This window comes from Sitodiplosis mosellana, unplaced genomic scaffold, assembly GCF_009176505.1.
Source record: "Sitodiplosis mosellana isolate CC-2019 unplaced genomic scaffold, AAFC_SMos_1.0 Smas_scaffold_5153, whole genome shotgun sequence".
Classification (NCBI taxonomy): domain Eukaryota; kingdom Metazoa; phylum Arthropoda; class Insecta; order Diptera; family Cecidomyiidae; genus Sitodiplosis; species Sitodiplosis mosellana.
In genome coordinates, this window is record NW_022600395.1 from 76,668 (window position 1) to 94,517 (window position 17,850).

The following is a 17,850-nucleotide window of genomic DNA, read 5'->3' on the forward strand; positions in this document are numbered from 1 at the left end:
TAACAACGATATACAGAAGATTTTGTATTAATTCTCTTTTATAATTAATTTTCACATATTCAGATCACCTAGGTATTATCTATTCACCACAAGAGGGCACACTCTAATACTTAATGAACTACCTTTTTGAGTTTTTTTTAAATATAAAATAAAGATTTGACACAGCTTTAAATACTTTTGTCATTTCGAACGTCATGAATTCGTTCACAAAACAAATTAAATCATTTCACATACACCGAATGAAATCAATGGTTGAATTGAATTCACCGATAATTGAACATAACGTAAACAATTTTTAGTCAGTTTGTTTACATTCAACTTCTGAAGTAACTGAAGCTAATTGAAAAAATTGTTGTGTCTATAAAAAAATTGAAAATATAGTAGCTTCAAGAAAGTGCGCATACCAAGTGAAAGTTGGCCGATTACAAAAGAGTGAATCAGTAAAAGTGCCCCTTTTTGATAAATGTTGTCCAAGTGAACTTTCAATCCAAAAGGAAACTGTTTATTAGATAAAGACGGAAAATTGTTACATTTAACATCCAAACGTTCAAAAATATTGAAAATATCCAATTAATATAATAAAACAGTAAGTTGTTGATACTACTCTTTTTGGACGATTTGCTTGGAAAAATTCTCATAGTCAATATTAACAAAGACTGTCCCATGGATCCAATGATCCGATTATATTCAAATGAAAAACAGTTTAACTTATTTCTCCAAATTTGGATAATTTTTTTTTTGAAAATTGCAATGTCATACGCACTGCGAACAGTTTTTATTGCCCAATATGTAATTTAAATACTGTTTTCGATGTGTACGCTAGTGGTAGTTCAAAGGTTGCGAAAAATGGCTAGTGCGCATATCAACAACGACACGTTCACGACGCCCTGTATCCCTCTGCCCCCATAATAAGAAACAATGATACAAATTACATACAACAATGTCTTCGGGAAAGAACTTTTTTTTGGTTAAAAATCCATCTTCTTTGATTTTGCATATCAGAAGTACAACATGCCCAAAGTATTTGGCCCAAAGTCACCAAAGAATCAATAGATGTGCAAAAGACGCTCAAACACATTTAACAGAAATTTAAAAAAAGGCGAAAATATATTGAATCTATTTCAAATGGATCATGGATGATTTTAGAAATCATAAAAAGAGTGCATCAGAGCATAATATAATTTTTTAAATTCTGAATGTAATGTTGAAAGCTTGAAAGAACAAAAAGCAATGCATTTATATCAGAAATCTATCCAAACTCCGTAGGTTTCAACTGAAAAAGTTCTGAGTCACTTCTGGACTTGAATAGCTATAGAATAGCATCTATCTATTCTACCTTGAATAAAAAAAAACATATCGTGCTGGTACTTTTGTTGAACGCGAATTAATAATTTTTAATTCATTTAATAAATGTAAAAGATGAATAGTGGTGTTATTGAAATCGTTCAGTTGAATGTCTTGTTTTGAAAAAACGCATAGAATATGAAAAACATCATTAACCGTCGTTTTGCACAAAAACTTTATCGGCAGGAATATTTGAAATTTTTCTATATTATGTCCATTGTGGTGATACATAGTTCAATTAGTGTTTTGGAAAAATACAATCATAGAATAAAAAAAATGTGAAAAAAACAGAGAGTGTTTTTCTGCTGCTGAACAGGCATGGCCTGAACTGTGTTGAATTTCATACCTCAAGGCGCCTGAAGGGTTATTTTAACACGTTTGCAATGCAAAATGTCTATTGTTTTCAAATATCCACCTTAAAAAAATCTAAATTGTGCCTCTAGCAGTGACAATTTTGCAACGTGAATGCCGTGGCGTTTCATTGGTTGAATAAAATAAATAGTTTTTGAATAAAAACTATCTATGTAATACCCCAATTGTATAAACAAGAATAGATCAGGTGTTCCATGACTCTTGGAGTCATTTTCCCACAAAACCCAAAATATTCAGCCAGTACTTTGAAAAAATATAAAAAATTACTAAATTAGTTTTCCCACACTTTTTGTGAATTAAAAAAAAACTTTAACTTTACTCTTCCGAACTTGCTTCCGAATCTATTTCCAAACTATCTTGAACTTTCAACATAGTCTGATTTTTGAAAAACTTGAATAAGAACAACAAGTTCGAGACAAGAAATCGTTGTCAAATCACTTTCAGCGGACTCGGGTTATCCGCTTAGCATGGTTTCCCTACTATAGTATAGAAGTAGTGTTATTATAGGGGCGGACTTTTTTCATTTTGGCTGTTAATGCTAGTCTATTACATATTTATTTTACCGTTAAAACATTGTACAATGTACATTAAAAGGTACTAACTTTGTTTTTTTTTCTTCCTCGGGGTTCAAAACTTTGGTTTTTTAAATGCCAAAACAGATTCTGTTTATATGTTTAATTATTATCTGTGAATAACTAAAAATTTACATTAAAACGTTTTTACCATTACGATACTTGAACATTTTCATTTCCATACATTATGATATAGTGTATTGGTTATTGTGATAGCATTGAATTTAATACAAAAGTTCAGCTGATTTTTTTATTTTTGGTGACCTGAACTTTATTGTACTGTACATGCTATCTATCTAATCCATTCATACCTTGTAATGTAGCTAGGGGATTCATGCCAAATTTTATTTAGCAAAATCTATTTGTATTATTTAAATCATGTAAAATTCACGCTAGATTTCAAATATTTTGTATTATTTCCCGAATGCGTTGTTATTGTTCATATTCACCTTGAACAATATGTTGTGGAAGTGGGTTTTGGTGGATCTTCAGGATCGTTCAAAACTGCTCCCGGTTCTGGAAGTGGGTTTTGGTGGATCTTCAGGATGGATCAGACTGGGTTTGACAATGCCCTGGCCCATCCTGAGGATCCACTTCCAGAACCAGGAGCGGTTTTGAACAATCCACAGGATCCACCAAAACCCATTTCCAGAATTTTTGAAGCGATAATGACGTCAACAGATTGGACATGGTTCTGCTGACAGTCGGTTTATTGAACAAAATTGAGCAAAATTGAAATTATGCATACATATCTGTTTAATATGTTGAAACATAAACTAATTCATATTATTTGTTCATATTTTAAATATGGAAATTGGCGTGAGTCCCCTAGTAATGTAGTACATTTCATGTGACGACTCAATTATTATGCAATAACAAACTAGACCAAAAATGAGTCCCTTTGTGGGTTCCAACAGACTCTACGCGTAGTGTATATTGATAACGGCAATGCCATTCTTTGTTAAATTCCGCTAAAAACACTTTGACAGGCACAGAATGAAATTAAAAAAGTATGATTTGAAGTAATCAAAAATGTAATGTATAATCATATTTGTAACGTTAAATATTTGTTTCTTCATGCTAAGAATAACAAAGTCCAGCACACGATCGATATGAATGTAAAAAATTGAATCACTTCTTTGTTCATAAGAACAGCCGACTTAATAAGAACAGCCGACTTTATTCCTTCAGTGACATAAGTCACCAAATTAAATAATTCCTACTAAAAAATACAAATCGTTATCGAAGAAAGCGTTTTATTTGGCTGTTCTGAAATTTTGGATATATACTACCCACGTACGGACAACTGTTTTATCTCGATTTCCCATTTTTATTCCTAACAATAGCACGTGTCTAGTGTTTTATATTGTTGTTGGCAGTTTGAAAAGACTAAATAAATTTTGCGAATATCCCATATTGTTTTAATTGAAACAAAATAACTTGAAATAATTGAACATTCACCACAACATAACGTAAATGTTCTTCAGTTTGCAAAAAAAAAATTGCACCGAAACTGAAGAAAACTCTATTTTGGTCAAATAAAGAATCAAATTGCGTAGGATTTGTGCGTATAGACTGAGACAGAGTTTATAAGTCACATTAAAAACGAAAATGCGATTTGAATGAAATTTATTACCCGAAGCATCTTGAAACTAAACAACGTCAATAGGTGTAAAAATAATGAGGAAAATGAATAATTATATGTATTTGCTATAATATTTAAATGAATAATAATTTATTCCTTCAACGAACTGAATTTCATTCATCAATATAAAATAGTGTTTACGAAGACGGTGATGATGTTTGTGAAAGTATTAGGATATGTATACGTATGTGATGATGTGATCGCACGGTTATTAATTTTTTTTTTAATTTGGTGCGATCTTTTGCATCCACGTCGTATCCTATGCTTGGCACAAAAACAGATACACGGATAGTATTCTTCAACGATGGTAGCGCCCAAATTTACACTTTAAATATTAGCACTTCGAGTGTCGTATTTTATTTCACCATTTTTATAGAATCTACGATCGAAAAAAGTTGTTTAACCAACGATTAAAACTTAATTCAAACAGACATATTTAAAAAGCTATACTTACTCTTAAAATCCTGGCAACGAACACCTACATCGTCTTTTACATGCAAAACAATGCAAGAATACCAGGCGAATCGTTAACATTTTGTACGTATTATTTTCTGGTTTTACATTTTTGATGCAATTTTGTATGAAATATTTTGTTTGTCCTATTTAAAACTTTTTATTTTTGTTTTTATAGCTATGACGGATTTACTGGTCCTGCATTGATTGTGATTAATCAGCAATCTTGGGGGCAAAGGAATACTAAAATAAGACATTTTCACAGAAAATAATTGAAGCAATATACACGGTCCCCAAGAAAATAGAATATTTACGAATCAACACAACAATTACGAGTAAATTCGGACGCACAATTATTTAAAATATTTAATAAGATTTCCTATTATTTTAAAATTAGAAAATGACTGATTTAAATATTACGCGTGGTCACTCACCCCATTTTAGTCCGTCTCGTTCAAATGGTAAGCATATAAAATATTATGATTTTGAGAAAGATAAACTTACTTAACAACATTGAATCAAAAATGATATTGAAAAGACGATATTTATGACCTATAAGCTTTACATGGCGGAATTTGGTTCACGTCATTTTAAATGGAGAACTAAGTCCCGTGAGCCATATTCCGTCATGTAAAGCTGCTTTAAGAGATAGCGACTTAGTGTCTTTGGAGAAGTTGGAGTACAGGAGTTCTCCTAGAACTTGGCTGAAGACAGGTATCACTTATCTCTTTTCAGTTACGTGTATTACGCGAAAAACGCAAGCCATGTGTGTGGCCTTAGATATATGTGTCTTCAGCAGAGATTACTATGGGATATTTTTATTTATATGGGATAGAAATATCGCATAAAAATAACAGATATTTTTCATGCGTTGTGTTCAGCGAACGCGTAAATACACAATAGCGATTCTGCACACACAGAGTCGCGGTTTTTTCGTTATACTATTCACACTTACGATGAGCTGCGCGGAGCGTGCATGCACATGTTTCGCTCACTTTTTTCTTTGAACACTCTTCGTGTGTCAACACAATGTCTGTGTGTGTATCGCTTGTGCCGTCGTTTGTAAACGTGCATTTATATGTTTCGCTCTTTTCTTTCGATCGACACTCTTCGTACCCAGCTCATTGACGTCGTTTACAAACGACGGCACAAGCGATACACACAAACATTGTGTTGACACACGAAGAGTGTTCAAAGAAAGAAGTGAGCGAAACATTTACATGCACGCTCCGCGCAGCTCATCGTAAGTGTGAAGAGTATAACGAAAAAACAGTGATTCTGTGTGTGCAGAATCGCTATTGTTTATTTATGCGTTTCGCTGAACGCAACGCGTGAAAAATATCTATTATTTTTATGCGATATTTTTCCTATCCTTATCCCATATGAATAAAAATATCCCATAGTAATCTCTGGTCTTCAGCAAAGTTGTAGGGAATTTTAAGTACTACAATTTTGGCGAAGACACCATTTCGTTATATCTTATCAGTAACGCTAAAAACTGCGAAAAGCACGAGTTTTTTCTTATCATTTTTCGCGTAACTGATAATAAGAGATAACGAGATGGTATGTTAGCTTCTTTATATTGGTATAAGGACTTGACTCCAAATTAAGTTGAGATTTCAATTGCATAAGCTCTTGGTATTGCAAATGTATTGATGATGATTCCAAATCCTTCCCAAACAGCTCGTGGACCTTTTTTCAAATCGGCATCGCCTCGGAAATTGATAAATGGTTCAACAATTTGGACCAATTTATTGTCTATAGAGAATCGATTTGTACTGATTTCAATATTAGAGTCAATGACGCACTCACGCAGAGAATGTGTTTTATGTTGTGTTGTCTTTTGGGCTCAAGTTCAACCAAGTTCAACCACTTTAAGCAAGCTAAACCTCTTTGAGGAATACCTTTTCGTCGTTTCCCACAACAATTTCTTCGTTCCATGCTTCTTCCTAGCCGCCTAGCAATGGGTTTTGTTTCAAATCTTCGAGTACATTTTCAGGAAATTCAAGTGACGCACGAAACTAACAATCGTTGAATCATTTTTATGGCATCGCTAAAACATTTGCTATATACCGCTAAAAACAAGAGCAATTTCAGGTTTCGTTCGGTTTTGAGATTATTGAAATATCTGGCAGTTTCAGCACATTCATTGGATGCCCCATTGAAATAGGCAACCTGTGCCTGATATGAGTGTAGTACATTATTTAGCGAGCGTCTACATTCATATTGTAAATAATATGTGTCACTAGCAGTTGCTAATTTAACAATATCATCACTTGGAACATTCAACCAAATAATGGTCATTTCAAGAAGAAAACAATAAAAAGTGAACAAAACCGTTGCATTAATTTATTCTGTATACTTAGAAATTGAGCAAAAGAATAGAAAACATTCAAATATCGACTATCGGAATTCGAATTTAGTGCTGCATTTTTCATTTTGGAACTACCGGTTTCCGGTAGAACTACCGGTTCCCGGTAACCACTGAAGTGAATAACCAAACATGAAGATGTCTGTAGGAGGCCTATTGTCAACGGTCCAAAAATGCCTAACTTAAACGTGCGAAAAATAAAAGGCTAGCTGAAGCGTTGAACAATCTACTGTCGGTCTCAATGACTGCAAAAGTCGTCATAACATGAAAGTGCAATTCCACAGAACAATAGTTAATCTTATTATAGCCTTATAATTTCTCAATGTTTCCGTGCTACTGATAACAGTTTAGCGTTTGTTGCACAACTCGACCTTCAATGTATAAAGTCGATCTTTTTCGTTTTACTATTTAAAAATATTAATTTTATTTTCTTTTTATTTCATTCGAAACAGTACAATCTGATGTTCAGACATTACATGTACATCTTCCAAATCATGGGTTTCGGATGATTCGATTTGATGAGGCATCCGATGTTCGACAAGTAATAAATTTAATCATGAGTTCAATGTCACCAAACCAAAAGACTAATTCACAAAGCTATGCATTACGTTTGCGTCACATGCTCACAAGAGAGGTAAAGTAAAATACATAAAATAAAAATAAGTTAGTATTTTTAGGGATGCGCTAATGATCTATATTTAATATATAAACACTTAAGAATAATGGCAAGGGAACATGTTACTGTTATAACAAAAAACGAAAAGCAACGATATAAAAAGACGGAATGTGCTTTTTTCAATTCTTCTAACCATCTCTACATCATTTCAAAATGACGTCGTAAAATGCATAGCACCTATGTGTTCGCTAACAGCACGAGAATTGACTTTGGAAAAGTTTTTAATTTGATACAACTTGACTATTTATCAAAGATCGCAAACGGGAACTTTGCGGGCAACATTTCTTCTCCAGGATGTGAAACTCGATGAAGATTTGGATCAACACGTTTGATACCAAAAGAACCCAAATTTTATTTTCGGGAATCGAAGTCATGCCTCTGAAGTTCTTTGTTTCTTTCATACCATCGCAGCAGATACACTCCGTGACTGATTATAACAACAAAACACACCCGTTTCGTTTTAGTTCAGTGCATTGTGAAATTAACATGAAAGATCTAAATGGCGTTATGATAGGGTTCCTTTTGATCCTGATTCGAGACTCTCAAACGAGTAGATGTAATGACAACTATATCCTCGTTTGAGTTTTCAAACAAATTTCATTTTTTATTGTCTTTATCATTCTTGGCTTTCAAAAACATTCCTAGTGACGAAAAATTAGTAAACAGATATGTTTATTAAGAAGATATATTTGTATATAATAAAATAAACCCCATTTTCACACAGACTTTATGGATCCCACCGGACACTTCAATGAATGAAGTTATTTCATACATTTCCAATCCAACTTGTTTTAATTCAAAATGTCCTGCTGCTAGTGGAAGTATATCACGTAAACAGCAACAAAAAGTCAATGTGAGCCATTCTAATAGTGTGTGGAAAGCCGAACTCCGTGTACGCTACATACCCGCAGATTTAAGAGAACTTTTTGAAAATGACCGAACCACATGCCACTTCTACTTTGATCAGGTAAAACTAAGAATACAAAGAACTCAATTCCTTTACAGTCTGGAATAATAAAAATTAACAAGAAATTCATATTCAAGATTTCAATCCCGAATGAATACTTTTATGTTGTTTATAGGTTAAACAGGATTATATTCACTCAAATTTGACACATATCGATCAAGATACAGCGATTCAATTATGCTGTTTGGGTATTCGACATTATTATAAAGATACCAACCAATCTTCCGATAAAAAACATCATGTCGATTACATCGAAAAGGAGATTGGTTTCAGTAACTTTATACCAAAGTCTGTGATAGATACAGTTAAACAGAAAAATCTGAAAAAACTCATTCAAACGGGTTATAAAAAAGTTTACAACTTTACGGAAATGGAATACATGCTCAAGTAAGTTCATAACTCAATTATTTATATATGCATCAATATGTTTGTTTTAATGTTGATTCAGGATGATACATCATGACAGGAAAATTAATCAAAATGAATTAAGGGGGTCTGGGGGGGGGGCTTATTTATCTTTCTTCACATATTAGAGGTCTATACGGTTGGCAAATATCAGTAACCGTAACTGAACCGTGCTTAAAAATAAATATCCAAAAAAACCGATCCGAACTTCATTTCTATCCGAACATATAACAACCGAAATCGAACCGTATCCGAAAATTCCGAACATTGCAGTGTACTTGAAATATACAACATTTACTTAATTTTTCAAATGAGAATACAGGAGAGAAGCTCGGTAGTTATAGTTCATTTCTTATAATTCGGATTGAACCGAAATAAAAACAAGAAAAACCGATATCCGAACCGATCTAAATTTTTGATACCTGAAAAAAAAACCGAACTGATTTTTTCGGTTCGGATGCGATTCGGTTACCGGTTTTTTCGGATCGGATTTAACCGTGTAGACCTCTACTACAAATGTTCTACCGTTAAAAATTTCACAGCTGTTAATAACAATTTAGCAAACTAATCGAAGGCTTTAGCAATCTAATCGATTCGAAGCATTGAAGCAACCTGCTAAAGTGCATTAGGATCAAATAATTTTGACCAATCAATTTTCACCAGAAGTGGTTTCAAACTTTTTGACTGATATTATCTATGTATGAAATTTCTCCAATATGTACTAGGTATTTCGAGCTGTTAAAAACACAATACATTTTCGATCAAGAGAAATTTGTAATTACATTGGGTTCTGGGTGGAATATTCCGGTTGATTTAATTATTGGGCCGCATGTGGGTAAGTTTAAAATGAAATAAAATAATTCTATTTTACCGATTGAGTGGCCACTATGGTTAAATCATAGGCACCGCCAGTGCCGCACCGGTATGTTTTCAATAAAGAATAAAATTTTCATTGAAACTGTTTTCTGGATTCAGGCATTTCATACATAGCTCATCCACAAGCGAGTCCGACTCGTGTTACAGATTTTCAAAATATTGAAAGAATCACAACATCAACACTACAAACACAAACTGATATCGAATGTATTAAAAAGCAAGCTTTAGAAGATCCAATCACAAATTCTTGTTCTTGCAACGAAATGAAAACACTACTTAAAATAAAAGTCGTTGGTAATTCGGATGATTTAACTATTACTTGTAATGGTGCAAAAACAGCAAACAGTATAGCTGATTTGGTGGATGGTTACTGCAGAATGGTAAACCATACTGAAACAAGCTATTGGGATCGATATGCTTCAACCAGCGCATTGGAAAAATTTAATACACGTTTTATACCACAAGATGATTTTCCAGAACTCCCACAGCAATCTCAGCAAGCGTGTGCAAACATAGAAAATACGAAAACTGAAATGTGTAAGGTTAACCTGTTATTTAGACTTAAATCTACAATAAAAAGCATTTTTTTCCATTTCCAGTACCGGAACAGGATATATCATTGAATATAACTTCACTGAATACGTCACTAGTAAACCTCAAATTAGATACAAAAATGCCCATTATGAGTGAAGACTATGTTGATATTGGTCTAGGAGAAGAAGAGGAAGATAATGACTATTCGCAACCAGCTGTACGCAATTATGAACTGAATAGATCACAAATTACTTTAAATGAGATTATCGGTGTTGGACAGTTTGGTGATGTTCACATTGGAACATTTCGGATGGCACAGATTCTGAAAGGGACACAATCCGGTTCTGAGAACTCTAGTCAAAAGAGTGATAACGATACTCTATCAACAAACGAAAATGACACAGAAAAAAATATATTTCAAAATGTCGCTGTGAAAACATGCAAAGCGGATGCAGATTTGATTACGTCTGAAAAATTCTTAGAAGAAGCTTATATAATGCAAAAATTTGAGCATCCTCACATAATTCGTTTGATCGGCATATGTAGTGATGCTCCAATATGGATAGTCATGGAGTTGGCACGCTTGGGCGAATTGCGTGCCTATTTGCGTGCGCATGCGAAAAAGTATGAAGCTTTTATTATAATGTACGCTAGGGCGGTCAGAAGATATGTCAACATTTTGTCGATTTCCAGGGCTTTGTCGTCAATTTATCTAAGTGGTGAAAAATGTGGTAAAAGTAAAAGTATATCAAAAACCTCATGCAAGAATGGTTTCTAGCTAAGGTTCGACTGTTTTCAGAAACATCAATACCGAGGGGATAGCATTACACTAACAATAACATTATGTGCAAAATGAAGTTCGTTCAAATCGTGATTACAGGCGTGAATGCGCTCATTTTGCAAACGCACTTGTTAACTTCACGAAAAACAAAATATTTATTTTCTAATACGGGCTCAAGAAAGCATTTTGTTGTCTTGCGTGCCATCGGCACATTCGTACAATTTGATTTAGCAGAATCGAAACATTTTTTTATTTCAAAAATCAAATATTATTGTTTCATCCAAGATCGCTTAATAAACGAAGAAAAACTACACGCAGCCCTCTAGGCGAGGGACACTCAAAACAGTTATCGTACACATATTGAGCGGGCACTATCGACGCGTTCATTTGTGTGAGTGCGATTGTGTAAACGACAATGTTCGTGTTCAATATGTGTACGATGACAGCTTTGAGCATTCCACGCGTAGAGGCGTCTTACGTCAAACCTTTCCCATATACGATATAATATTTGTATACGAAGAAAGCGACCTTGTTTCATCACACAACATGACAATTTTTGACACTGTATTGGATACACTCACACAGACGAAAAAACCTTTGAATCAAACAAAGAAATACGTCTAAAATATGAGGTTAGTAGGTTTCCATCCAATATTCCCATATAATGACAGGAATCCTACTAAACAACACACATACGCATGTACAGTCATTGGCGCATACACAAACGTCAACTCATCTATAACGTTTGTGTATGCGCCAATGACTGTACATGCGTATGTGTGTTGTTTAGTAGGATTCCTGTCATTATATGGGAATATGGGCGCATACACAAACGTCATAGATGAGTTGACGTTTGTGTATGCGCCAATGACTGTACATGCGTATGTATGTTGTTTAGTAGGATTCCTGTCATTATATGGGAATATTGGATGGAAACCTACTAACGTCATATTTTAGACATATTTCTTTGTTTGATTCAAAGGTTTTTTTCATGTGTGCATCAATACAGTTCCAATGCGTTGCCGTCAAAATGTGTGGCGTTGTTGGTTTGACGTTTGATGATCGAGACTATCCCGGTGATCAATACATTGGATTTTTTCGATATATTTTTCTAAAATTCATTGCCTTTCAATTACACCAGAATTGTTTATTTTCCTTTTTAAAAACCAATTTGCATTGAAATCACGCGTCTATCTAATAGGCTATGGCGAAGTGCCTTGTAACTGCGAGATAAATGAGCCATTTTCTTTTGCCTGAAATCTAAAATCATCAGATAAACAATTTATAAGCTGCATCTTAATGAAAAGTCATCAAATAACAAGAAATATAAAAAATTGGACAATATGGATTGAACGATTGTAGACGCTTTCAACACTTTCCTCATGAATTGCGGACCATTTTTGCTATTGATTTTAGATAAGCTGTTACCTTTCTTGGACCATTATGTACTGGAAATCGACCAAATTTTAATAATATTTTTCTTAGCCATTGTATAATGTCATTACGTAATGTATAACATTAATTTATAAAATTAACATGTGTATCGTTTTAATTGTATTCATCGAACTAAAAATAGATTGAAACTGGGAACTCTTTTGTTATATTGTTATCAACTTTCGACGGCGTTGAGCTACTTAGAATCAAAGAAATTCGTTCACCGAGATATTGCTGCACGTAATGTATTAGTCAGTTCCCCTAACTGTATTAAACTGGCTGACTTTGGATTATCACGATGGGTTGAAGATCAATCATACTACCATTCGAGTAAAGGAATGTTACCAATTAAATGGATGGCTCCAGAATCAATCAATTTTCGACGTTTTACTACAGCATCTGACACCTGGATGTATGGATGTTGCATATGGTATGTGTATATATGGTAACTTTATTTTTTTCTATTCTTCTTTTTTAACGTTTATTGACTAAAAAAAATTCTGGCAAATTAAGAGATATCAGTAAAGAATAAGCGGCAGCTTTCAACTATTCTTCACTTCGATTGGATTTCAACGGTCAAAGTGTATCTAATGTAATGAAAACTAAATGCAAGTGGAGGCGGTGTGTAAAAAATAGTGTAGAAACACTTTTAAAATGGGGAAGGTTCTTTGTACATTCAAAAAAGTTTTTAGATACCCTTTTATTCGAAATTTATAAACTTATCTTCATCTTTAACCTTCAAACCGTGAAATGGGCACTGTGTGCCCAAAACCAACTTTGAATGTTTAAAAATTAATTATTTCTTATCATAAATTAATGAATATGAGGCTGATAACTATGGTTCGATTCGTTGAACATTTGGCTACAAAAATTGGGTTAACATACCCACATACGCGCACTAGCTTACCACATATGCGCGTAAACATATGTGATGCGCTATACGTGAAATGGGTGCCTGAGTGCCCATATACATTTTTCGACAAATTGCGTATAAAATTTAATGGAAAGATCTTGAAAAGTACATATAAAACATCAAAATCGATCATCATTTCATCAAAATATGGCCATTTCATCAATTTTGGCCAGAAAATTCCAACGACCAAATATTGGCCAAATGCCGGCCTATTTTGAAGTTTTATATCAAAAATGGAATCTACTTTTCAAGACCTTTCTAGTGATATACATAACTTTTTGATCCAACCTGCCGTTCAAAATCTCAATTTTTGACGTCAAAATCGGCCATAGTGGAATTTGTATGTATATGTTTTTGCCTTCATTTTTGTGAAGGAATCAAAATTGCAATCTCCACTTTTTTTAAAAAAAATTCCAAAAAACTTGCTGTTGTCTTTCATATTTCGATTTTTCATGACTTTTATCACTTTTCAAAGAGGTTTTCATACTTTTACGATCAATAAGTACTGAAATATTTACATTTAAAAATAAAAATTCAAGAAAAAACTGACATTTTCCTTTAAAATGCATTATGGGCACTCAGGCACCGGTTCCACGAACAACGTTAGAAAATAGGTTTCACGGTTTGAAGGTTAAGTAAATTTCATTCAAATTTCCTTTTCAGGGAGATTTTAATGCTCGGTGTGAAACCATTCCAAGGCGTCAAAAACAGCGATGTTATTAGTAAATTAGAGAATGGAGAAAGACTTCCTCTGCCAGTTGATTGCCCACCAAGACTATACTCACTAATGTCACAATGCTGGGCTTATGAACCTTCCAAAAGGCCAGATTTCAAAACAATCAAAGAAACTATGTAGTAAGTATAATCAAAATTAGCCTCATATCAATCTAATGATCACACGCATTCGCAGTTAGAAGAAATTGGTTCACATTTGAATACAGTCCGAAAATCTGCGTACGATTTCTACCTATGATAATGAAGTTGACAACCCGATTTTTTGAAATATTATTGAAAAGTAAAACACGTTTAACCCTCCGATACACACGAGGGTCTGGCCAGACATATTTCAATTTTGATCGTTAATTTAACATAGTCCTAGTTTATCTATCGACTTAAACTCCGGGTAGCTTCCTAAAATTTCATTGACTATCGATCTATGTAAAGGATAATTCAAAAAAATTCCTTGAACAGGACGAAAAAAGGATATCGAGAAAGTACCTACGCGGATGCACACCTCGGGTCTGGCTAGACCCCCATAAATTTGTGTGCATTTATATGGGAATATTTGATCTATTTGAACTAATTTTTATTGGATATAATGGTTTTAACACTATGATCACACTTTTCCCGAAAACAGATATCACTTATCTCTTATCAATTTCACGAAAAATGATAAGAAAGAATTCGCGATTTTCGCGATTTTCCACGTTACTGATAAGGGATAATGAAATGTTTCATTTAGATAGTTGTAGTATACAACCTGCTTCACAATTTTGGTGAAGACAAACATCGCTTATCTCTTATCAGTTAATCAAAAAATGATAAAAAGAAACGCTGTTTTTTCGCGGTTTTTTTAAGGTTTTCTGGGTATTTGGCGTAACTGATAAGAGATAACGGATTGGCGTCTTCAGCAAATTTGTAGAGGACCTTGAATATTACAATTTTAGTGAAAACACCAATCCCTTATCTCTTATCAGTTTCGCGAAAAAACGCGAATTTTTCTTATCATTTTTCACGGAAGTGATAAGAGATAAAAAGAACGCCAAAAATCAAAAAATCTAGTGTTATTTTAGGGTCGTAAGGTTTGTGCGTGGTACACAGATTTTTTGATCTGTTAAATAGCAGTTTTTTCCGATTTTTAAACGCCGAAAATCGCGAATTCCAGCGTTTTTTATGGTATGTAGGGTAGGCGCGTGGTGCACTATATGCTGTACGCAAAAAATACGATAAGAATTTTGCTATGTCACAATGTATGAAAAACAGAGTATTGAAATCGCTCTGATATTAGGGTCTGATTTAAAATATGATTCTTTCCTAATTTCAATGCATGGAGAATTGGATTTAATTGGAAATTATATGTTTGGGAGTGTAGAAAAGTTAACCTTACGAATGTAAGGCATCTTGTTTCCAATGTAAACATAAGACGAGCTCTACTGACACGACGCTTGTGGTGATAGTTGAAGATTTCAATCACATAAGCGTATGCATGGCCCATAATCAAGTAGCCATTTGCGCAAACCGTATAAATCCAATGCTAGTGTGTCTGTATTGTGTGCATATATTGACCGCTCAACGTTTGTTATGTGCAGAGCATGTCATGAGCTGATGTCAGCAGCACTAACTGACGTCAGTTGCTGAGCTCAGCTGCTGAAAAGTATGCGTTGCGTTGTTTTAACGCATTTGCAGTATAAAAATGTGGGAGCCAATGGCTCGACAAGATGACACCTTGTTGGATTCCACATTTTTATACTGCAAATGCGATAGAACAACGCAACGCATACTCGTCAGCAGCTGAGCACAGCAACTGACGTCAGTTAGTGCTGCTGACATCAGCTCATAACACGCTCCGGTTATGTGTATTACCACTAGAGGCAGGTCGAATGTTGTCGTCAGTATGGATTTCATAGCCGCGATGATTTCATTTCTACGATTAAATTGTACACAAAAGTACACAAGGATCGAGTGCAATCTATTGATTTACACCTAAGGGAATATCACGCGATTTTTATTCACAAAACTTATTTCTATCACATTTATTTCTTTCAAATCCAATAAAATCTATGTTATTTCAAATATTTCGCAAAATTAAAACACTGAATTGAACTAAAAATGTAAATGACACAATTGTTGGCCGTTAAAAGTCGGAAAAAACGGTGGAAACGAAAAAATTGCATTTTTGACAACCATCATCTCGGATCATTGTTGCCACATTCGTACACATATATTATTTTAACGAAATTTATGTAGCCAAATTTTCAACGAATCAAACCATAGTTATTTTATGCATGTTTGATAAAAAAAAATAATGAAGATGTGAATGGTTTGGAGCGAAAATGTAATACAGAAAAATTGAGCGGAAAAGGGATAGCTATATAGTAAACTGTATAGTTAACTATAGTGAACTATATAGCTATCCCTTTTCATTTGACATTTTTCCGCTCAACTTTTCTGTATTACATTTTCGCTACAAACCATTCATATAAGCGTTGAAAGTTGGTCTTGGGAATACAGTGCCCGTTTCACGGTTTGACGGTTAAATGTGATGTGAATATAAGTCTCACTTTTGCCCTCACATTCAATGATTCAATTGTGACATATGACAGTACTGAATTTGACGTTACATTTGTTACATAGTGGCTGAAAAATATGAAATCAAGAAAAACTATGGATGATTGTAATAAACTGCGTAAAATTTCAGAACGATTTAGATTCAGAAGCTCCTAGGGTTTCAGCATGTTTTCGACATAAGAAGATTTTTATGGATCTGGTGTAGTGTTTTGTGTTCGTTATCGGTTTGTCACCACAAAAAATATTTTTGAAAATGAAGGTGAAGAAACATGTAGAGAGTGAAAATAAAAAAAAACTTATTGCATTATATTATTTTTTCAACTTTATATACTTTAAATTTTATTTTGTATGAGATCGAAGGGTCAACTTCATTCTCAATCATTCAAACCTAATGTAGAACTTTACAATCAATAGCTCCGAGAAATGTATAGTTTTAAGTATTATCATAGATTCTGACACTACATGCCGTTTTTTCTAAACAGATCGATTTCTCGCTGAAATTGAGAGCAATCCAAAATCTGTTTTGTACATTGGAATCGGCATCGGAAATAGATTCGAAAATATGTGGACCAGAGGGCGGAGCAGCCCCAGGGGTTGAAATAAGCCCATTTAGGTCAAATTTCGACAACACGTGATTTTTGACCAAAATTGAAGGTAAATTGAAAAAACTAATGATGCCATTGGATATCCGATCGAAAGTTTCTTTGAAGATGAGGGACGCTTAGGGGGTCATTTCTCCCTCACAGGACCCTATAATCGCAGAAGATTGAGAAGATCCTATGCTCCGCCCCACATATTTTCGAATCTATTTCCGATGCCGATTCTAATGCACAAAACAGATTTTGTATTGCTCTCAATTTCAGCGAGAAAACGATCTGTTTAGAAAAAACGGCATTTAGTGTCAGAATCTATGAGTATTATTCCATTTGTTCACTAAAAAACTGAAACATTTATTTCAATTTAATTTACCCTAGCGAAATTTTGTTGGAGGAACGAGTAAGTGATTGCGAGACTATGAAGCGAGAAAATCGCCGAATAGGTAATTTTAACGATAAATTATGAATTTATTTTTATGCTTTCTGAAATTAATTTTTTATTAATCATTATATATAGTGTTTTATTGTCTACCTAAAAACAAGCCGACATTGTTCAAAATACAATTTTCAAAATTTCAAATAATTATTTACAAAGAACAACAATTCTCAAATAATTCAGTTTT

At 33.8% G+C, this 17,850-nt stretch overlaps 1 protein-coding gene across 1 annotated transcript; it reads left to right on the forward strand.

Moving 5' to 3' along the window:
• Positions 1-2,566: 2,566 nt before the first annotated feature.
• On the forward strand, positions 2,567-17,670 carry LOC129572525 (focal adhesion kinase 1-like; the record flags this gene model as incomplete). The annotated part of the gene is given in 12 exon segments (XM_055452493.1): positions 2,567-4,470; positions 4,565-4,721; positions 4,784-4,847; positions 7,210-7,391; positions 8,158-8,400; positions 8,516-8,787; positions 9,531-9,640; positions 9,781-10,218; positions 10,281-10,839; positions 12,573-12,860; positions 14,007-14,198; positions 17,606-17,670. Coding segments are annotated over 10 exon segments (2,410 nt in total), but the record flags the coding sequence as incomplete, so codon positions are not given.
• Between the last annotated feature and the right edge of the window lie 180 nt (positions 17,671-17,850).